At 38.7% G+C, this 24,522-nt stretch overlaps 2 protein-coding genes across 8 annotated transcripts in view; one reads left to right on the top strand and one right to left on the bottom strand.

Annotated features, from left to right (window-relative positions):
• The window catches only part of Xpac (DNA repair protein complementing XP-A cells homolog Xpac), a 30,914-nt gene extending 14,538 nt beyond the window's left edge, over positions 1-16,376 (top strand). For 4 of the 5 annotated variants that reach the window (XM_045746283.2, XM_069328315.1, XM_045746282.2 and 1 more), the window contains exon 8: positions 510-1,787. In XM_045746283.2, coding sequence (XP_045602239.1) covers positions 510-612 — 103 coding nt within the window. In that variant the 3' untranslated portion in view covers positions 613-1,787. Of the gene's footprint in view, positions 1-509; positions 1,788-2,182; positions 2,642-16,241 lie in introns of those variants that run through there. The other variant, XM_069328312.1, reaches the window with a different exon arrangement.
• The window catches only part of Oseg6 (intraflagellar transport protein Oseg6), a 69,505-nt gene continuing 52,677 nt past the window's right edge, over positions 7,695-24,522 (bottom strand). For all 3 annotated transcript variants that reach the window (XM_069328305.1, XM_045746278.2, XM_069328306.1), the window contains exons 23-28: positions 21,735-21,890; positions 18,009-18,105; positions 16,271-16,477; positions 14,638-14,912; positions 13,032-13,108; positions 7,695-11,791 (exon numbers count right to left, since the gene is read on the bottom strand). In XM_069328305.1, the coding sequence (XP_069184406.1) occupies positions 11,677-11,791; positions 13,032-13,108; positions 14,638-14,912; positions 16,271-16,477; positions 18,009-18,105; positions 21,735-21,890 (927 nt within the window). In that variant the 3' untranslated portion in view covers positions 7,695-11,676. The remainder of the gene's footprint in view (positions 11,792-13,031; positions 13,109-14,637; positions 14,913-16,270; positions 16,478-18,008; positions 18,106-21,734; positions 21,891-24,522) is intronic.

The raw sequence follows: 24,522 nt of genomic DNA, 5'->3' as shown, positions 1-24,522 counted from the left end.
AAATGAACTTGCCAGGTCATACTGGCTAAGGAGACACCAGAGATGACTCATTCACTCTTAATGGCCACCAGATGGCATTACCTACACCACAAGATACCTTTACTTGAAATCTAGTTAAATTCCTCCTGACTTATCTGCAATACAGTAAAGTGCAGGTAGACTTGAATTCAGTTAAGTGTTGTGATTATCCTTTGAGATTTTTTGTTTCTTTGTGCAGTGGGCCCATGTTTCAAATGAACTCTTCAGATGTGCATGTTATTATGGAACCCCCTTATCTTTATTTATTGTACAGTATTTCCTCTTCCCCTGTATAAATGACTTTTTTATTACACTTGCCCACACTACCCAGTTTACCTCTTCCAGCCTGAATACCATAATATAACAATTACACCTTCACACACACACACACACACACACATGCACACACACACACTTGAGTACCTATCTGGTATTATTATTTACATTCCTCATGGAACTGAGTCATTCAGAAAAACTTTTCTTCTGTCCAGACATGGTCCCTGCATCTGCTGCTCATCTCCTCACCGGTCAGCACAAAGATTCAGAATTCCACCACTGGCTGAGACAAGTCTGCAAAACACAGATGGTGGTTAAGACTTTAATGCCTGTTGTCAGATATATCACAAAGGATGCTTAACCACACACCTGGCAATTTATTTTGCAGATATAATACAGTACAGGTACTATTAAAAAATTTAAAATTTTATTTTTATTTATTTAGTGAAAATATTGGGTAGAATCATCGAGCATGAGCAAAGAGCATGGCAGAAAAACTCTTACTCTAATTTAAAATAAAAATAATTAACCCTTACTGCCCACTATGCACATACAGTAAGTCAATATTTTAACTCCTAGGCTGCACCACTGATTTTACCATGCAACACTCAGATGTGCATAAAATAACAAAAATTCTAAAAATTTCTTTCTTCTAATATTGTTAAAATATATTCTCTGATCATGGAAAAAAACAAAAACAAATTGTATGTGACTTACTTTGGCAATGAAGCCTGAAAATTTTGCGATGTCACAATTCACATGCACTCATTGAGTAATTGCTGCTAGTTGGTCGCCCTGAGCCAGCTGTCAGGTGGGAGTTGTTGCAAATCTATTTATATACTATATTTTAATATTTCTGTTTCTTTTTTTTTCTTTTTTTGCAGTAATGTTATTTAGTAGTATGTCTTTTGAGAAATTTATACAATAAATGTGTGGCACGTCGGAATGCTCAAATATATTCGTTATTAAGATGTGTTTATAATATTTGCTTGGAACAATACAGCGTTATATTTTTGGTGTTATTATACTGTATACACACTTCCAATATAACTACGTACATTTTCATGCAAGATTATTAACCACTAAGACATTCTGATAGGTTTGGTAACCTCATAAGGTTTCCCAACGTCAAGAAAATGGGCAAATTAAAGTGTCCTCTCCTAACCTATCAACGAACCCAAAACGGAAATGGGACAGTACGTCACTTTCGCAAGCCACTTCCATTTTCAAGTACGACAATTTTTTGCCTTTTGTAATGCATACGATCGAAATGCGACGTTCTTAGTAAGAGGACAGGTTGGCTAGCGATGGTTAGTAGACTAAACACACATCTCATGGTTTCCTTGATTCTATGTATAACTAACCATCCTGTGAGATGGGGATATTAGATGAACTTATAGCTAGCTGTTGATCCATATTCTGTAATCCCTCCTATAGAATAGGATAGCAGCACACTATCGTGTTCCTTGGGTTGTTAATAAAAAGGAAAAGTACTACTGAAAGTATTATTTCCAATAAGTTCCTCCTCATTGATTACTACAGTACATGCCATTTCCAGAATATTTCCTGTTTCTGGTCAAATACTACTACAAATATAGTAGTAATGATTTTATTATCCTCTGAAACCTAGAGATTTGTTGCATACATCACAACGTCCCTAAGACTGGGAGTGGTGTAGTCTTCCAGTCAGAGAGAATCGCCACCCTGCTCACCGAACATATTTTAGAATTATCCTTACAACTATACCATTCCAGTATCTAAATGGAAAATTCTAGGGACTTCTACATTGGCTAAAACACTTAAAGCATTTAAACAACTTTAATGACATTTAATTTTCAAGGGGATTCAAAATATATATACTGAAATGAAATGGAGACCTCATTTTCAGAAGGACATTGCTGTTCTGGAGAAAGCACAACACCAGGCAAAGAAAATCATTGCAGAATGAAGTCAACTCCTATATCAGGAACAGCTGAGGGCAACAGGGCTAACAACACTGCAAACCAAGCATGATAGGATGGATCTCATTAAGACATTTAAAATACTGAACAATTTAGAGGATGTTGATTCAAACAATTTCTTCGAAAGATCAGATGTAGCACAAACAAGGAGCATTGGTTTCCAGCTTAACAAGCCACAATGTAGGCCTGAGAACAGGAGATGTTTTTTCACCCACAGGATTATAAATCCATGGAACAACCTACCTGCCATATCTGTAAATGCAAAAACACTTAAATTTTAAAATCGAGCTGGAAAAATCATCAGGGCAAATGATCTTTGACAAGCTGCCAGCTTCCTGTCTTCATCGAGGCCTCTGGAGTGTTAATGGCCCTTGGAGCAAATTCAGGTAAATACCACATTAAAATCTACATTGTATAGTACTCCAGTATATTGGTCTGGGTGTGGCCAGATAAGGTTTTAGTCTTTATTACTTAGTGTTTTATATTTTTACACATTATATGGGTAAGTGATTTTAAACTACTGTACAGTAAAAACAGTATTTGAATGTAGCAAAGTAAAGAAAGTTAGGTAAAATTTATTCAGATTCAAATTCATTGGCTTAATCTTCATTGTTTAATTTGCCAAGAATAATATAATATGTAGGCCTCTAATTACTAACATACTTTAAAATTTTGATTATGGGTGAACTACAGAATTTCCATTAGTAAAAAAAAAAATTTTGGCATGTCGAAAAGCACATTAGCTATTGGCTTCTCTTAGTTTAAATGAACAGCAGTTAATATTGACTTATTAATAAGTATTTATATAATAACTTGCCCAGGTACTGTAATTTTTATTTGTCATTTCATAAAATACATATTTAAAACGAGTTACAGACTCAAAGCATATATTGCTAGCATGACGGGAACGTCCGTGATCTGGCGATGAAGATACTGTACTGAATTTTTAATTCCCAGTTGCATACTGGGATTGATGATTGATGAAGAGTAAGCCACCCAAGAGGTGGCACAGGTCTGAGTAGACCATAAGTGGTAGATTTTTTTTGAGTGAATGTGATCTTTGGCCATGAAACTATTGCATACGGTTGTTCAGTCAAGAATAACTGAACTTAAGTATAACACTTTCGCGCTCTCGGCGTTCAAAAAAAAAAGCATACCCTAGATGCTTTCCGCGCTTCGCGCGCCAACGCGGTAAGACCGAAAAAGTGTACACTCTTTTGACTGTCCTGATAATAATTGAAGGCGCACGTATTTAAATTTGGTATCACTGTGTTCGCAATAAAATTGTCTATAAGAACATATCTATAAAATGCCGCCAAACCATAAGGATTATCAACACCAAATAAAAAACTATTCAGATCACTAGCCGAGAGCGCCAAACAGCAACAAAATGTTTCCACTCTCTTAATGGTTGCGAAGCCTACAGTTGTCCTACATCGCTAATTGTGGTATCATTGGAATCGCAATAAAATTTTCTACACGGACATATGCATATAAATATAGATTCAATGTCGTAGCCCACCCAAAACAGTGTGGGAAGTGGCCGAAGTGTTACCCGCGGCGGCATATCGGCGAAACTCGCTTTGAAAAGTGTATATTCAATTCACTGTCCTGACATTATTTGTCGATGTATGTATTTCATTTTTGTACCAATGTGCTCGCAATAGAATGTTCTATAAGAACATAAGTATTAAAGGTCACATAAGGATGCGTTCAACCGGCAACATATATAAAAACTACGTCGATTACACTCGTCGTGTCAATAATACAATTGTTTTACCACGATGATTCACTGCCACGCCGTTTTCTTTTATAAGCTGTTCGGCTATTAGAGAAAACGTAAATTTCATGGCAAACATTTGTAAACTATTCCCAAGTTGATCGGATAATAAATGGATTTTATACAAATATTTTTGCTCGTGACTCCCGCGAGGGGCACGCGTGCGGTATCATTAATAATATTGGTGCCGACGACGGTCTGCTGGAAAGCGCCAAAGTGGTAATTATCAAAAGAAGGTGCCAAGCCGGGGATATATAGCCGACTATGTGCAGTCTCCGTGGTGTAGTGGTAAGACACTCGCCTGGCGTTCCGCGAGCGCTATGTCATGGGTTCGTATCCTGGCCGGGGAGGATTTACTGGGCGCAATTCCTTAACTGTAGCCTCTGTTTAACGCAACAGTAAAATGTGTACTTGGATGAAAAAACGATTCTTCGCGGCAGGGGATCGTATTCCAGGGACCATAGGATTAAGGACTTGCCCGAAACGCTCCGCGTACTAGTGGCTGTACAAGAATGTAACAACTCTTGTATATATCTCAAAAAAAAAAAAAAAAAAAAACTATATGTAGCAACTGTATGTATAAACAAGCTGCAAGTGACTGGATGAAGGTAATAAGCAAGTGACAGGATGAACACCCCCAGTGGGTTTTCTTCCTACTGGGGGGTGTTGTAAATGCTGTTATGGCAGTGTGTCCACTTGGCGCTGCCCAGTAAACTCGAACCTTGGGGTAAAACTTAAACTGGCTGCCTCTCTCCCGATACAATGAATTATTGTTATCACGAATTAAGGAGCAACACTTTCAAGCGCACCAAAACACAAGATGGAAAACATGGGATTTTTCACCCACAAGGTTTTAAGTCCATGAAATGGGTCTGTCTAATTACCACAAGCTACCACAAGCTACACAAGCTTCACAAAGATTCCTGGCAATACGTTAGTAATGAATAAATATGATATGTTAGGTTGATCTAACCCAACCTAACTTAACCAAACCTAACCTAACCTAACCAAACCAAAGCAAACCTAACCTAACCTAACCAAACCAAACCAAACCCGGTCCGTCTAATTACCACAAGCTACCACAAACTACACAAACTTCAGAAAGCTTCCTGGCAATACGTTAGTAATGAATAAATATGATATATTTACTCATTATAATGTTGGTGCTGAATGTACAACACGAAAAAGCGTAATTTTAATCTGAAAAAGTATCTTTTTATAAAGAAATTAGACGAAAATAAAAAGCTGGTGACGCCAAATCAAGTCGACGATCCAAGCTTCGGTTAGGTTAGGTTTGGTTAAGTTAGGATAGGTTAGGTTAGGTCAGCCTAACTTAATATATCATATTTATTCATTACTAACGTATTGCCAGGAAGCTTTCTGAAGTTTGTGGTAGCTTGTGGTAATTAAGACGGACCCACCAAACCTAACCGACGCTTGGATCGTCGACTTGATTTGGCGTCACCAGTTCTTTATTTTCGTCTAATTTCTTTATAAAAAGATACTTTTTCAGATTAAAATTATGTTTTTTCGTGTTGTACATTCAGCACCAACATTATAATGAGTAAATATATCATATTTATTCATTACTAACGAATTGCCAGGAAGCTTAGTGAAGCTTGTGTAGCTTGTGGTAATTAGACGGACCGCACAGAGGATCAGGAGTTTGGTTGGGGTTCAGGCACTGGTCCCAGGTAGACCTATAGAACTCCATGGCTAAAGCAATGTAGTAGATAGTACCATATTAGGGGCCTGACAGCTGAGTGGACAGCGCTTCGTATTCGTAGTCCTAAGGTTCCAGGTTCGATCCCCGATGGAGGCAGAAACAAATGGGCAGAGGTTCTTTCACCCTGATGCCCCTGTTACCTAGCAGTAAATAGGTACCTGGGAGGTACCTAGCTGCTGCTAGGTACAGAGTAGCTGCTACAGGTTGCTTCCTGGGGGTGTGCAACAAAAAGGAGGCCTGGTCGAGGACCGGGCCGTGGGGACGCTAAGCCACGAAAATCATCTCAAGATACATTTATATAGTAGCTTCAGGGAGCCACAAGGGGCTACCCCCAGAAACTGTTGCCTTGCATCATTTTACTTTGGCCACTGAAAAAGAGCCCCTTCAAGTAAAGTACAACTGCTATAGGAATGCAGTTGTTGGGACAATTAGTGATGGCTCATATTTTGATTAGGGGGTCCATAAGTACAATTGAACTTGATCCACTCTTTAATTCAGAGAGAATTATTTTTCATATACTTCTTGTGTACTCACCTAATGTGTGTTACTAGTACTATGGGAGAATGTATAGTTATAAAAATAGATGTCTAATAATATCAACACTAGTTCATTACTATAAAATAAGGAAAAACAGCTTAGTTGACAGTGGTTACCTTACCTTGAGGTGCTTCCGGGGCTTAGCATCCCCGCGGCCCGGTCGGCAACCAGGAGGCAACCAGGCCTCCTGGTTGCTGGACTGATCAACCAGGCTGTTGGACGCGGCTGCTCGCAGCCTGACTTATGAGTCACAGCCTGGTTGATCAGGTATCCTTTGGAGGTGCTTATCCAGTTCTCTCTTGAACACTGTGAGGGGTCGGCCAGTTATGCCCCTTATGTGTAGCGGAAGCGTGTTGAACAGTCTTGGGCCTCTGATGTTGATAGAGGGTGTTGGCGAGGGAATTTAATTTTTTTTTTACATTTTTGTTACTAACAAGCTTAAGAACACAGTAGTGAGCTACTATCTTGTTTGTTAGGAGGGATTAGAAAGTATAGATCACAAGCTAGCTATAAGTTGACCTAATATCCCCATCTCACAGAGTGGTAAGTCATACTAGTCTATTAACTAGTACTAACAAACTTTGGGTCGAGTATGGGAGCACCCTATATTAGCAAATTATATATTCACAAAGTTTTGTGTATCTCATGCCATTTGGTCTAAAATTATTAATAACTGGGCACTCACTAATATAATGCTGATGTGTGTGTGTCATGGCTCTTGTTCAGTATACATTTGGAGAGTTCATTGATGGGAGATAAGTAATGATATCCCAGCCTAATTCTGGCAATTACTGTCTAGTGGATGTTTTATGCTGTCCAAATGTATAGTTCTCATTTCGAAATGAATCATAACTCCTGATACTAGTATTTTCTTCCCTTCGAGTGTCATTGATTGCTATTCTGTCAGTCCTTGTTTCATAAAGCAGTGGTTTTGACAAATATTAGAATACAATTTCAAGGTTCATTAAATGCAGCTTTAGCTTCCTTGTCTCCAGCTATATAGTTGCACTGGCTTAGCAATTTCTCCTTAAAATTACCTGCCTTGTCTATATCATGTTGAATATTACCTATATGAGATGATATTTATGTTAGAGAGACTGAAATACTTGCCATGTGGATCAGTTAGCGAGTAAAGCAGCAAACAAAATAACAAAATGATTAGCATCCATGTGCGATGACAATGATTGTATTGGGTGGATTTAATTTCCTAACATTTTTTTTTTTTATTAAAGGCTGGTTTGCTGAATGGAATGAATGGCTAAAGCTAAACCCACGTGCTTTAATTCTGAACAAGCAAAGTTGCCATGGTATTATCTACTGCAGAATACAGCCAAAGAGCTTTCAGTTACACTCCATTGATGATTATCATTACAAATAAGACTTGCTCGAGCATATGATTAAGTCAGTCAACTTTATTGTGCATTTTTTACAGTGTATTTCACTAAAAATAAGTTTATTTTATTCTTACAAAATTCTTAACAAAGTTAAGCAGCCTGCAGTTACAAGTACAGTATCTTGGGATGCATCTCTGTAATAACAGATGACTGAATAATCATTTGACATATATTAAATTTGCAGCAAGCAATTTGGTAAGGCCACTATTGAGATATTATCCAAAAGCAAATGTCCTATCAATTTTTTAATATGCAATAATTAGTTATAAATGATACAACACTGAACATTTATGCAATTTTTTATAATATTACAGGACATTTGCATCATAATATATGAAGTAATTTTTAAGACCATCCTTATAATATTCAAGAAAAAGTAACACTTCATCTATACAAAAATATAAAACATAATTAGTTCTTAAAATTCTAACAAATGGGCTGAAGGCTAAAAATTTATTTTGTATATTCACTCACACAGTAGCCCATTGTATACATACACCTGTATATCAACTGTGATGCAGCTTCACACACGCATTTTAGAAATACAGTACTGTACAGTACTTGGTTGATTAAAAATAAACAAGCCTTAATAAAAATATAGAACAAAATTAAAATTGACATTAGAAGTCAACATGGCTGAAAATTGTTTTATGTTTATAATATCTATAGAAGGCATGTATTTACAAGTTTATATTTGTTATAACAAGAACACAAATGTGAATTTTCAATTAATGACTCAACAAAGTACATATGAGATCCAAACAACAAATCAAAAATGAAGAAACAATGACATTTTGATTCATCTTGGACCATTATCAAGCTGTGTAATGGGAAAAAAGTGGAAGAGATAATATGAGGGAAGATAGTGGATGAATGAAAGGTAAGAATAAGATGAAGGAAAAATTAGGATGAAAGGTAGGAATAATATGAAAAGAATGAATAAGAGAAAAGGTAAGAATAAAGAGAATTAGGTAAAGTAAAGGAAAGGTTAGAAGTGAGGGAAGAAAACAGCAATTAGAAAAAGTTAGAAAAATAGAAAAGTAAAAATGAAAGAAAAGAAAACTGCAAGATGCCTAATGGTAAAGAGAAAAAATCTAGTAATGAACGAGAGAGAGAAATGAGAGCCTCATAGGGACAAAGCTTAGCCAGATCACGTTTGTTAAGAAGGTTGGAGCATTTAAGTATGTACTGTGAAAAGGAAGAGTCAACCGCAACTAAGGTTAATGTTGGACATATGTATCAGAGCTGATTCAACAAGATGGTGTCTGAAGAGTAGAGACAGTAAAGTTCATTTTAGAAGACAAATCTATAGGATGATTAGTCCCCCTAACTTGACAGAAAGGAGCATTGATTGTGTCTACAGATAACTTATCCCTTCAGTAGGTGTCCTGGTTGTTCCTGGTCCCAAAGTGAGATTCTGCGGACCTCTGGTACATACTTGATCTCTTGGATGTGAATTGCTCATGATGATCCAAATGGTCATGATGAAAGTCGGACATCCACTGCCAGACTTTCTGCATGACCAATTTGGCCCAGGTTTGCCTGCTATTACAGGCAGGGGATGGACTGTCCTTGGACCTTGGGGATGCGTAATAACCTTTCCCTATTCATTCAGGGTTCAGGGACTGTAAAGGCTTAGTCATAGGGTGTCATGCTTATCAATTCAAAGGTCTTTCCTTCAGCTTGAACCTGGCTTCCATGTATTTACCAGACTAGTGTAGGTTGTTGTGGCCCAGCTGCATTTGTTAAGAGTTTGTATGTTGGCTTACCTCGACGACTGGCTGGTGTGGGCTTTCAGCTGGTCCACAGTCTATTGGCCAGAAATCTGGTTGTTTTCCAGCTTGCTGGGTTTGGGTTCCTGGTGAACTGGCAGAAATCCCAGTTGGTGTCATCACAGGTTTGGATTTTGCTGGGTCTCATTTTAAACTCTTAAGTTAGTGTCTCTTTCCCTGCCTCCGGCAGCTTTGCTCCACCTGCAGTTTCATTGCTGTCTGGTGTTAGATTGGTCTCAGGTCACTTGCCGATTGATTGAGTGGTTGTGTGGGAGCCTGAACTTTGCCTGCCTTTTCTGGGTGCTGTTTGGACAGACACAGATAGGACACCAACCACCCAGACACCTGCTCTCCATATAAACGCGGGAGAAACATCAGAATCCTCAGATGTAAAGAGCCAAGCAGAAGGTTGAACAGACAATGTATGTTGCAAGGCCAATCTACGAGCAAGAAATGCCAGAAACTAAGGAGGAGCCTGCCATCAAGGAGCCAGACTACATGTAGGGTCCAGCTGCAAAGAAGGAAGACCAAAGCTTTTGGTTTAGACAATGAACCACCAGGGAGTAGTCAGAAAGAAGCCAGAGCACAGGACCTGTAGAAAGCTGAAATCCACCTCAGGGTATGGCACACAGCTGGAAACTCTTACACCATACTACATCCATGAAGGAACAGCACTGATGCCAGGAAACAAACACAGACATGAAACTCCAAAGACCCTTGAATTACCCAAGGTAAGGCACTCCACCCCGGTAGTATGGCCTCAAAAGGGAAAATTTCAAAACACACCAGAGATGTAACACTGTTACTACAGGGGCATTACTAGTGAGTCTCCAGGGAAAACTACCCTGAATGCATACTGCTCAAAGTGCAAAACAAGCAAAGTCTACACAAGAAACCAAAAATAAAACACGCATATAAAGCAAATGCTAAAAAGGAATGATACTCAAGCAAATGTTTTCCCTACAGAATGAGGTCCAGAGGATGGCCAGCACATAGCTTAGAAGCAGGGAAATCCACCACAACACAAGGTGACCCAGGAGTAGTACAATAGTGGTGTTAACATCATGTCGGCAACAGAACTGACTTGGGCGAGTTGGGGAAGGCCAGGGGCTCTGAACCCCCCCCCCCCCAATGGCAGATGTTGGTATTAACAGGTTCGAGCTAGTTCAATTGTTTCATTTCAATTGTTTGGGGGAGTTGTTTGGCAGTTTTCAAGGCTTCAGTTCCTATGAACCTTGCCACTGTCTGTAAAGCTTTGCCGAGTTTCTGGATGCTTTCTTGGTGGAGTGATGGAATGTCACTTCCTCTCTGGACCTCTGTGAAGGGGTCAGGTTATGGCTCTGGTCCCTGGTAAGCCAAACTGAACTCCCATTACAGATGTGACCTAGTAGCAAGGAGCAATCTTAGCATGATAGCTTCAGAAAGCCTCTAATGGGGCTCCTCCAGAAAATATACTGTGATTGACTAGTAATACTATCACAATAGATCTTACTCCTCCCTACCTACTATAATTTGGATTCACAGCAACACACACACTTGTATTGTTTATAATACTAATAATAAGTTTAGTTCAGAATATATATGCCTTGTTAATACTGCAATTCATAAAATGTTTCACAGCAGTTTATTAGAGGCTTTCATCAAAATTGTATTATAGAGACTCTTAGACAACTGTCCAGTCTGCCTGGTCCTGAGTCCAGCCCTGGTTCATGTAAATATGAAGAGGTATTCTTCAGCTGTAGTCTAAAAACAAGGAAATTTGTAAAAAAAAATATATGCAAAATTGTAGGTAATCCATCCTTCCTACAGAATATACCTAATACAGTACTAATACAATACTGTAATGTTAAATATTACTTGCCGATTTAATATTAATATTATACTAGCTTTAATATTAGTATTAAATACTAATACTAGCTTTAATATTAGTATTATTGTTAAACATAAGTTTCAAACGTGAAAAGTACATAGTGGTACAAAAGAGAACAAATGTGTAGCAATACTGGTATTAAACTTACTGTAAACCCTGATACATAGTGACTAGCATCCATATAACATAACACTTTAATTAATTAGGTAACAATTAGGAGCCTCAATGGTCCAAGTGTGGTAGGTAATTACACTAATTTCCTTAGCAACAATGTGGCAAGTCATACATGATCCACTGTTCAATCACTATTGTTGCTTTGCAAGAGGGAATATTGTACTGTATTTATTCTTGTGCATCTGGATTTAGTACGATAGCTTTCCAGTTTGTAATGACGGAAAGTTTATCAACTTCCAAAGCTGTGCTGCACATGGGACAATCCTCACCATCCTCAGCAATCCTAAGAGAAAGTGGAATTCAATGTGAATAAATGCCATGTGGAATTGGAGAAAATAGACCACACAAACTTACAAATTATGTTGAAAGAAATTACAGAACTAATAAAGAACGAGACCTGGGGTGGTTTTGGATAGTATGCTGTCACCAGAGGAACACAAAGAACATTGCAAGAGAAGCATACGCGTCACTTTCCAATTTCAGACTTGCTATTAATTATATGGATAGTGAAATACTAAAGAAACTGTTCATGACTTTTGTGAAACCAAAATTGGAATATGCAGCAGTTGTATGGTGCCCAAATCTCAAGAAGCACATAAACTGGAAAAGGTGCCCTGGCATGCTACAAAATGGCTTCCGGAACTGAAAAGCAAGAGTTACGAGGAGAGACTAGAGGTGTTAAGCATGTCAAAATCAGAAGATAGAAGAAAGGTGATATAATCACCAATTACAAAATACTAACAGGAATAGACCAAATTGACAATGAGGAATTCCTGAAACCAGAAACTTCACGAACAAGAGAACGCAGATTCAGGCTGAAAACAGAGGTGCTGAAAAAATATTAGAAAATTTTATTATGCAAACAAAATGTTAAACGGTTGGAACAAACTAAGTGAGAAGGTAGTGGAGGCCAAATCCGTCAGTAGTTTCAAAGTGTTAAATGACAAAGAGTACTGGGAAGACGGGACACCATGAGTGCAGCTTTCATCCTGTAACTACACTTAGGTAATTACATACACACACACACACAAACACTCTTAGGTAATTACACACACACACACTTTTAGGTAATTACACGTAAGGTAATTACACACAAGAACTTTGCAACACATCACTAGCACAAGTACAACCATATGGATTGGTGAAAACCATATGAACATTGGTATACATATCATGTAATTATGATATGTAATTATAAACCCACGTTCGCCAAGTAACATTTATGACGTTAACCACATTCACACACTAACATGACCATGAAACAAAAGCAGGATGTTTATCATGGGCCAAGGCAAACTCAATTACATCCACATAGAGCTATTCATATCCTTATTTGCATCATATGTATAAAACAGACAATAGTAGTTTAAATCAACATGTAATGATAACAGCATTACCCCCTTGCATCATCATATGATAGCTACTCTTTAAGGGTTCAGCAACTGAAAGTCTAATAGTACAACCAATTATTCTAATTGAGGGAAAAAACAAATTCAAAGTACACAAAAACATAACACACTCACTTTATTAACTCAGATCTAATGGCTGGAAACTTGCATGATGAACACACGGTAACGTCATCAGGGAGAATGTGCCGACCCTGTTGGAGGACATGTAATAACCTTACAAAATGTTAAATTTTCAAAATGTTTTCAGTCATAAATGTAAAAATCCATAATTTTCATAATTACAGTATTTACAAACCTGAAATAAAAGTATCTATTAAAATTAAACATATGTATCCAAATCAGTTGAACTCAGTTTTGTCAGCCTGAAGTTTACAAATAATTTACTGTACATTATTTTATGCCCTATCTCGTATATGAAATTCTGATCATTAAGGGAATGGCCTCTAATAAAGTCACTAATATGTTCACTGCCTTCAATTGTTAAATACATATGAAAAAGTTGTTTATAAAACATCTAGTCAAGCACTTAACATGCTGATGTGTCTTTCACCTTTATTACCAGAATTGAATGTAATGAAATGGCAATTTCTGGGCAAGCCTCAGTGGTTCCCTGAAGATACTATGCTAATGTTGTGCCAAACTACTCGGTGTCATGAATCACAGAGTTCTTTTAGGCATAATGGTTACCATGAGCCAAAACCTGGCCCCTCTACAGATGCATATTTATGATAAAATTTTTATGAATTTATTCATGTCTGCCACCACCAGGAAAGGCACCCAAAATGTCAATGAAACAAAATGAACCACTGCTGGTTTTAGGTAAGACCACAGCCTCAAAACTGCCTAAAGACTCCTGCCAGTTCACAGGAACCCACACCCAGTGAGATGGGAAAGAATCAGATCCTTGGCTAGCAGACATGCGGACTGACTGGAAGCCCACACCAGCCAATCATCAAGGTAGGCCAAAACACAAACCCCCAATAAACAAAGATGAGCCAATACAACTTGAGCTAAGTGTGTAAACATGAATGTAGCCAAATCAAGTCCAAATGGGAGAAAATGAAAGTGGTAAGCCTGAGGCCCCATGACAAAACCTAACCAATCCCTGAGCCTCTGATGAATAGGAATGTGCGAATACATGTCCCAAAGGTCTATGGAGATCATCCAGAATTTGCCTCTAATGCAAGGCGCACCTGAAATAAAGTGGTCATGGTCTGGAATGTGGGGTAAGGGATGAACTGTTTCAGCCTCAAAAGGTAGAGGATGAACTAGAGGTACCCCCCTCCCCCCCAAATTCTGTTTTGGAACTGGAAAGAAGCAAAAGCCCAACTAAAGTGATACAATAGCTTTATCTATGCCAGAAACCACCCACTCACCTGAGCCATAAGTGATAATGCCAATGAGTGACCTTGTGCCATGAGTCGTAAAGAGTCATTTTCCAGTAACATATGTAGAGTTTAGTTTGGTAGTTCAATGATCTCCAAACATATCCTGTAGGGAAGTGATTTGTAACTCACTTGACTTTTCTGGCAATTCCCCTTGGTAGTGAGTTGATATTGCCCCACAAAAGGGGCAAGATATAGGTCCTTGCTCCTGTTGAGTCACAGGAGTCTGATTTATAAATATTGTCCCAGTGGTGCCAGTGTTATAACTTAGGAAAGCTACTGAGGGAGTTAGCCTAGAAATTTTATACTGATAATGCATCTGCACAAAAACTTACAGTTGCAATGCAATATGGTAGTGAATTTTGACACTGGCCACATTCTAAAGTGGTTTCCGCAACTGGCGATGCACAAAATGGACAGGGGGATGTAGGCTCCTCGTCTTCGGTCTTCTGTGGCTTACGAACAATGGCTTCAATTTTTTTCTTGTACTTTTCATCAATTTGATTACGTGTTTCTGGACGCATTAACGTAGCAGCAAAGTTAAAGGAAGAATTTTTAAGTCCAGAACGTTGGCATTCAATCACAGTGGATGTTAAGATGGGCACCATGTCTGAAAATGTATTGTTGTTTTAGAGGTCTTTTTAATTCAAGAATATTAAATCATCATAATCATAATTTGTAATCATAATCACAATCTGTAAATTATATCTATTAGACAAAAACAGTTTATTACTGTACAATTATTTTGATGTACAACTGTACACTCCAGATTTTACAACACATACTGTATGTATATTTCTGATCTCAGAATTTAATTTCTGTTAACTAATTAGCTGTAACATTCAATTAATCCTTAGATAGTGGCTATGGAGAAATGGTCATATACACAAAAAACCAGCGTTGAATGTAATGAAACGCCATTTTCTGGGTGAGACCCGGTGGCTTCCCGGAGCTATCCAGGCTGATATGCTAATGTCAGACTTTGGCATCAGTCATGTGTATGGAGTTTTTTGGGCCTACCGGGGACCACGGCCAGAACCTGGCCCCCTCAGAGAGGCAAGGGGAGCAATGGCTTATAGAAGAAGCCCCTGTGTGGTTGAAGCATTCTATGTCTGCCATCGACTGGGTCAGGCACCCAGAAAGGTAAGCATCTCAAAACAAACTTATTCTGGTGAAAATATTGCTACCAAAAGCCGAACAAGTAGATAGAACTCCCCAAACAAAAACGAGCAAACTAGTGTGACATCACCTATTGCCGCGCCGCCGTCTGCGCAGCTCCCCCCTTCCCGGGAGAAGGAAGGGGGAGCCCCCAGACTCACCGCGCCAGCGATCCACACCCTAGTTCTGAGGCTGGATGTCAAAACAAGCGAAAAACCGCCGACCGGAGGAATGACGGTTTTGATCTCCCCCCCCACTTCCTGTTTCTAGCCCTGAAATGTTCGAGGGTTTCCAGATTGGGGGAGGGTTTAGAACAAGATGTGGCTCAGATGGCTCCAGGGGCTGCCCTTTCTGGTTCAGATGAGGAGGCATTTGTGCCGGCTGGTCCTGTCAAGTTTCGGGGTTTTCCTTTTTTCAGTCTAAACTATTGTATACAGAATACTTAAGCAAATTACTTACTGTATTTCCATTCATAAATATTTAAATTTTATTTGACAATGTCAATGTATTGTGACATTACAAGTTTACAAACTCCAAGATAATTCTGGATTATAAGATAAATCTCTTAATGAAATGAAAACTAGTAATAAGAACACACCTAACAATAATTTAATTGACAAGCAAACACATATATTCATCATGTTAACAAGAGGCTTCTGGACTACCTTGACAATGGAGTTTTAACACTAACTTTCGATTATTCAAATTTGCAACTCCAAATTATCCACAACCAATACATTTCTACAAAAATATTAATTAATGAAACCCTCTTATATTACAGAACATCTTGACAAAAAGAAGTCTACTCACGTGCTGGAAACTTTGATATGTTCTGAGCAACTCTGATAAGCATCCTTGCAGCTTTAAGGTGGTCGCCACGTTTCACATGCAATCTGGCTAATGTATAGGAATGAAGCAGCAAGAGAGATGAACTCATGTCTGCTGGAATTTTTAACTTCTGATGCTGCAGTTCCCCATACATACCCAAAAGCATATCATGAGCATGACGATAGTTGCCTGAAATCATTAGTAAATTTGTGTTAATTTATGATTTTTCTAATGTGTTTAATCTCTATACTGTACTGTATTACCTGAATATTTTATCTGTATATGATAACCTGTTTCAGCACCTACAGGCAGGTGACTCAAGCATAATTTACATACTCACTAAAGAGTGTACCATAAAATATGAGACATCAATTACATACTGTATTATTATTTCCTGGAAAGGCCCCTCCTAAGCAGCTTCACTATACTACAACCTAGCCTTTCACATCTTTCCTAAATCTTTGCTTATCTAATTTGCATACACTGTTTTGTGTTATCTTTTGTATTGATATTATTTAAAACCTTATTTCTATTCTCTCTGTTATACCCTTTCATTCAATAGGGCAACAAAGTGGGTAATAATGATCAAAGAGAAATTAGATATGACATAGCATGCAAAAGTTGTGTAAAAGAAATCTGTTAAGAGTGCCATAATGCTAATTTTGAAAGATTATGGGGGTTTCTTGTTGAGGGTAGATTGGGTGGATCTGAATATGGGAAATGGGCTGTCAAACGACAAGTCTAGCAGTGACAATGAATTATGATGCAAGTTCAAATTATAATTTATAATTTAAAAGCATTCTTAGTGCAGCCCAGGAACATAGCATACCTTATGAATTGGTTAGGGTGAATAATAATTACAGTATCTGAAATGGATAACCATGGCATTAAGAACCTGATCTGTAAAATAAAGAAATAAAGCTACTGTACAGTAGAGTATATACAAGTGATGGAGGCCAGGTTCTGGCTCTGGTCCCTGGTAGTGCAAAGAACTCCACAGCTGATGTGACCTGGTAGATGGGAACCATCTCTGTGTGTAGCTTCAGGAAGCCATAAGGGGTTCCTTCCCCAGAAAGAACATTATGACCCTGACTGAGATCTAAGATGAAGAAAAGACACATAGTGACAAAATGAGCACCAGGCAACTGCATGCTGCTGCTGCTGCTGTGAAGACAAATGCAGGTGGACCACCAACAACCCAGCCATCTGCTTACTGTACAGTTGGTAAAAGATCCATGTAACAAACACCAGACGTGAAGAGCAGAGGCAATCAAACCAGTGAATTACGTTGTTGGGGAAATCTGCTGAAAAAGGCAGAGCAGCAGGTAAATGCCCAGGTTTGGACAGCAAGGTGAGAAGCACTGGAAATCAAGACTAGACTCTGTCTTGTGTTTGTCACCTCACCCAAAACTTTTGTGCCGTATCACCTCACCCAAAATGAGAATAAGTACGATGAATTTTTATGTGTAAACCAAGTCTTTGAAAATGTAATAAGAATTACGAAACGCGTTCAGGCGTCAGACCATAAATAAATATGAATTTTCGAGATTTGATATTTCAATTACCATCGACAGTGAAGAAAAACATAAGAAATATTTAGAAAATTCGTGTTAGAATATACATACATATATATACATGCATACATATATATATATACACATTCATATACATGCATACATACATACATTCATATATAATAAAACATATCTTTATACTGTACCTGCATTCTGTTCCTCCCTTGCAATAATAATGGCAGTTTTGGCTGCCTCACGATACTGACTTTTGGCCATGTAAAGCCGGAACAGATACTTAGCATCCTGCAAAGCGAACAACAACAATGAATAAACAATATTTTTTATTTTTTGGCTCCAAATGTTAGAAACAAAGCGCTAACCCCACAACACTGTAAGCTTTCAAAAACCATTATTAGCTATGATGTGCATGGAACTTAATTATGTCATGTCAAAACCTTCAATATATGAACACACAGATCAGTTAAAAAGGTGGGGTCTAAGAGCTAACAACTCAATTCTGCAGGCACAAATTGTAAATACAGTACTTATGGCATATGGTTTGCTATTCTTTAACCCTAAAAGAATCATATCTTGATGCCTGAGGTAATGTGGTTATCATCATATGTCGATTTCAATTATTATTATTGTCTGGGTTTTACCTGTTTGATGCTAATATGGATATAATAGAACTATGTGGATGAAATGGAGTTTACCTTGACACTAGAAAGAAAAACAGCATTCAATATAATGAAATACCAATTGCTGGGTGAGTTCCAGTGGCTCCCTGAAGCTACTATCACTGATAGTGAGTCATCTACTAGGTTGCATCAGCTACAGAGCTCTATAGGCCTACCATAAACCAGCACCAGAACCTGGCCCTCCTTGCAGAGGGACAGGAAGAGGTGGCATTTATGTATATATTTTATGCCACCACCGAGGAAGGCATCCAGAAAGTCAGCAATACAAGACAAACTACTGCTAACTTCAAATGACACCGCAGCCTCAAGAACTACTGGAAGAACTCCCTAGCAATGTAAATAAGTAATTTAAATCTCTTGAAACTAGTGAAAGCTCATTTGCCCCACCTTCCCAACTCATATATGGGGAGGAAGGTGGTAGCTCGCAATCAGCCGGTTACTCCACCATCAGTTGTATGGCAGATGTAACCTGGAGGGAGTGTGTCAGGGAGACAACAGGGCTCACCCAGAAATTTGCATTTCATTACATTCAATGCTGGTTTTCTGGGAGTAGCCCGTTGTGGCTCCCTGAAGCTAACTACCCACTGAGAAGAAAAACAAATGGGAACCTACCAAGGAGGAAGGAGCACCACAGGAGTCAGGACAATAAGGAGACAACACGGATGAGAGAGACAACCCAAACCCACACAAGGGCACAAGGGGGAGGCCAAAGTGACAGGACCAACTCACAAGACAACCACCGAGGAAGAATTGGTGGCACGAAGGTAGTGGCAAAGAGCCGCCACTGGAGATAACACATGATGCACACCAGGTTATACCATCCATCAGTAGCCAACATAATTGATGCTTGGTTAGGAAATTGAAGATCAATCTTCCTATTTTTCCAGTAATTCCTTTTGAGTTCAATACATATTGTTTACAATAACACCATAGTAACATTTGTCAAAAGCTTTTGCAAATCTGTGTATATTACATCAGCATTTTGCTTGTCTTCCATGGCAGCTAAGGCTATGTCATAGTGGTCTAGCAATTGTGTGAGGTAGAAAAACCCAGTTCTGAATTTATGTTCTCCAGGGTTATATAGACACTGTGATTCCATGTGTTTTGTGATCTTACTACTTAGCATGCTTCCAAAGATTTTTGTGTGTGATGTTAATGTTATCAGTCTATAATTTGAATTTTTGCCTCTGCTGTATTCCCTCCTTTATGGAGTACTGCTAATTCTGCTGTTTTATGTATGTCAGGGTAAAGCCTGTATCTAGGCTCTGTCAAAATTTTTTTAAAGGCCTGTGATGGTGTTTTTTTACAATCCTTGATGAACATGGAATTCCAGTAATTAGAGGCTGGTGCATAGGGCATACTAGCTACTTTAAAGGCCCAGGAGGGAAAGGAAGGGGAGGGTGACATTTGAAATATGATTTGATGTTGGTATTACATTCAAGATCTCATCCGGGTTATCAATGTTCAGTGTGTTTACGGGTCATTGAAAGCAAAACCATAATGTATCCTCAGTATTTCACTCATTTCTTTGTTGTCATCTGTGAAATTTCCATCTCCCTTGCATAGGGATTTAATGCTAGATGTAATTTTTTTCTCAGTTTTGCATGGGAGGAAAAGTATTTTGGATTCCATGCTATTTCACTAATAGCCTTTAGTTCTCTTTGCCTCTCCTGGATTTTTTGATTTGTGTAGCTTTAGTTCAATGTTCTATTTCTCTACATAGTCTTCCTTGTCATCCTTGGGATAGAGTGGGGGCATTAAAGTTGTTCTGCAATTTGTTTTCTTTGCGTATAAGAGAGAACACCTTTCCTGTTCCAAATTATATTTTTTTTCTTAAAGAGGTATGTGCCTTGAGTATATTTCTAGAGCTACTGAGCCTATTTTCTCAAGGTTTTGATTTAGGTCTGCATTTTCTAGCTGTTCTTCCCAGTTTATTTTTGAGAGGTCTAGGTTGATTAATCCCTAGTTCATTTGCTTATTATTAAAATTGAATTTACTGAATTCTCCTCCTCTAGGATTTGGGATTGGTTGTGCAGGTCTGTTTCCCCATGCTAATCTGAACTTCAGTTAGGTTGTCTTCTGAGTAACATGTATTTCTTATCATTACGTTCGTAATCATGATAGCATTTGTGAAAATACCATCAAATGTGTTTTAATTAATCTACTTCCCACATTCTTTCATTTTAGGTGCCAAAAACCCCCAAGCAAGGTGATGTTAGATGCTGGGTTTGTAAGGTTGTCTAAGCAGTATTCTATTTTCATTCGTTGATTTATAAACTGCTGAGGATTTGCCTCTGGTGACTTATATACAAGGATAATAACCAAATTTAGGATCTCTATTTTGATTATTAGCACTTCTACCATATCATTTGTGGTGTTCAGCAGCTCAGTACAAAAGAGTGTCTCTCTGATGTACAGGTTGACCCCACCCTGTAGCCTGTTTCCTGTCACATCTGAAAAGATTGTACTCTGGTACCCATATTTCATTATCATGGAAATCCTTTGTGTGAATTTCAGTTCAGGCTGCAAACACCATCTAAGAAATGACCCTCTACTGCAAACCCTAAAGTCTCAAGTAGATGATCTATGGTAAACATGCATTAAATTTCTTGTCACTTTGCAAAATTACTTGAACAAACAATATTCAAATATAGTGTTTTTCTCTCTACAGTGATACAGATTATTCATGAGCATACAATAATTGATTTATGACAATATAAATGAGGAATGTTAAAATGTTATTAATTAACATTTTGAATATTCAACAGTATAAAAATAAATTGTAAATCTACTTATAATTCACAATTCATTTATTGCATAATTTTTTTTTGCATCTCTGCTACAAAACATTGATTTCTGAGCACTTGTATACAAAATTCATATTTATAATGCAATAAAATACTATGTAAACATGAAAAGAACTGAGGAAGGCAACAAGCAGGAATGGTTAAATTGGACAAGTCTAGCATAAAGGGGCCAGCCCAATATAATGGTCTCATTTGACACTGGTATTTTTAACTTAATGAATGCTTGTTTTTTAGCAATAGTTAATAAATTTTGATTGAGTGCAGTATGTTTATTAAGCTAAATAAAAACACTGATTCCAACAAAATGTTAGGCGAGCCCTGAGTTACTAAAATCAACTGTAGTGGATTCTCGGCTCAAAAAGGATCAGAACCACTGATTTACCCGACGTGAAAAAGACTCGATACTTAAAAATTAATATCAACTTACTTTTGGAATGCCATCAAGTTCACCCATCAAGAAGTCAATTAGCTGCCGAGTCAGACCGTCATCATTTGCTGCTGCAACAACATCAATTGCCAACTGTATGCTCTCCAAATCCTCAGCCCCTGAGCCTTGTGAAGCTCGTATTAAATGTTTGACTGCCTGTAATTGATTATACACTTAATTTATGTTCACTAGACTATTACATGAAATGTAAAACAGGATTTGAATTGATATTATTCAAAACACTGCATATTAGCCCCTTTAAACCCCTAACTGTGCTAGCTAAGTAGATGCATTGTCTGACATGCACAAGAACAAAAAATTCAGAACAAATTAATTTTACTTACAATTGTTAATTATCAATCAGGAAGTACAAAAATCTGTATAAAAAGTCTCTACTTATTATGGTTTAGCTGTAGTGGCCCAGTGAAGCTGTGTGAATTTGGTAGCTAGTAAACTCGTCAAACAAAAGAATTAATGAAACTGCAACTGTAGAAGGTCTATTGGCCCATATGTGACAACTCATATAATATAATATATTATAATATAAATAATACACACACAAACACACACAGTATATCCACACAAATTCCTTCATATTTATGCCTAACCTATGACTGAAACTATCAAGTAATCCTGCGTCTATTATATTACCCAGTAATCTGTTACACAAATCAACGACCCTGTTTCCAAACCAGTATTTACCCAGGTCTTTGAATTTTAATATTTTGAATAATTTCTAGGCAAGCCCTGGTTGCTCCCTGAAGCTACTATATACTAATATGATACCATCTACTAGGTCACATCAGCTGTGGAGTTCTATAGGCCTACCTATAGAACTTATCAAGGCCTACCTTATAGAACTGGTGAGGGTTGAACCAGTGTCAGAATCTGGCCCACTCACTGAACCTCCCAACTATGAAAACAAATTATCAAATTCTCTGAGAACTAGAGTGAGCTTATTTTCCTAACCTCCCCCACTCATTTGGGGAAGGGGGAGGTAGCTTACTATCAGCCAACATCTCAGCCCTCAGTTCTAGGAGAGATGTAGGCATCCATTGAACAATATGGAAGAGAGGGAAAGGATCAGGGAGCCACCGGAGTTCATCCAGAAATTTCATTACATTCAACACTGGTTTTCTGGGGAAAGTCCCTTATGGCTCCCTGAAGGTAACTACCCACACAGAAGGAAAACATAACTTTCCCAGGGAGGAGAAAGAAGCACCACAGGATTCAAGATGAAGACAAGACACCCAACTGAGGTAGACAAGCCTTGGAAATGGGGGGGCCAAGGAAAGAAAATAAACCAGTAAGACATCCAGTGATGTAGGTTTGATGGCTCAAAGGTAACAGCAGAGAGCCACCACCAGACACAGCACATGATGCACTCCTGGCTGAACACCAAGCATTAATGACCAAAGGACAGCTCTGAGAGCCAACCAACTAGTTCTTCACCAGACAAGGAGGAGCAGGCAAACAAAATGCCCACCGGGGCCAAAAGAGCAAAAAACCCACCTCCGGAGGAGAGCATGAAACTCTCCAGCCCTTCAGCAGGAAGTAAGAGAGAAACCACAAAGACTTAAGAGAAACAATCACAGAACAAAGGGGCACTGTAAGAGGGGAAAAGAAACACAAGAACACCTGCTCATGTGCCAGGCTCAGGTGGCACATGACCAGGCTAGAGGCGAAACAATGTGCGAGACAGCTTTCAAAATGGAGCCGAGATAGTACTAACCCCAAACGCAACCTGCAGTGGCTCCGTCAGTGCCATACAATACAGGGCAACAGTACTCGAAATGATATACTGATCAAGAAAAAGTCAAGAAAGAGAAGAAAAGCATCATACAAACAGAAATCGAAGAAAGGCAACAAAAGGGAAAAGTAACAAAAGGAGCACCACGAAACCTCATATTGTCGCTGAGAAGAGGAATGCAAGTAGGACACCATCAAAGAAGTCATCTGCTCACCATAAAGATGGTGATATATATGCAGCAAAAATACCAGACACGAAAAGCAGATGAGAAGGTTGAACCAATAAAGTACATCACTGGGCCAACCTTCTAACAGAGGCAGAGCCACGGAAAAATGCCTAGGTTGGGGCACAGAGTAAGCAGCGCCTTAAACCAAGGCTAAGCTGGCCACCAAGAAGCCAAAAAGATTCACTCTCCCCTGGTAAGACACCAACCTGGCCAGAGCCCAAAGCAACAACTGAACCGAGACAAAGAAGTACAGAAATCCCCACCTTGACCAGTCCAGCTGAAAGGCATCCACTGCGAGCCCCTCACAATCAGGGAACAGAGCTACGTGAGAAGGCAGAGGAAATATCCAAACACCAACCTAACCTGTTGGGTATTTCCAGGGCCTGGTTATCTTGAGAAGATTTTGGGGCTTAGCGTCCGCTTAGCTAAATTTTCGACCCGATTGATACCTGTTGACCGTTTGTTTACATTGTTGGGGGAGTTCATTTGGTGGATTGTGAGGCTTCTATCTCTTTTGAAGCCAGCAGTGGTATGTATTGGTTCACTGACATTCTGGGTGCCTTCCCTTATGAAGTGGAGGAGTGTCACCTGCTTCCTGCACCTCTGTCAGAAAGCCCAAGAGTTCTAGCTCTTTTCCCCAGTAGGCTGAACCCATCTTTACAGCTGATGTGATCTGTAGTTAGGGGCCATTTCAGCGAGATAGTTTCACGGAGCTACAAGGGGTCCCCCCCCCCAAAAAAAAAGAAACACGGAAGGATAGCATTGTGGAGCATGAAGATACTAGATACAGTAGATAGAATGATATAAATATT

Source organism: Procambarus clarkii, chromosome 21 (genome assembly GCF_040958095.1).
Source record: "Procambarus clarkii isolate CNS0578487 chromosome 21, FALCON_Pclarkii_2.0, whole genome shotgun sequence".
NCBI classification, from domain to species: Eukaryota; Metazoa; Arthropoda; class Malacostraca; order Decapoda; family Cambaridae; genus Procambarus; species Procambarus clarkii.
Note: the sequence above shows the minus strand (reverse complement) of the source record. Positions and strands in the feature narration are given on the sequence as shown.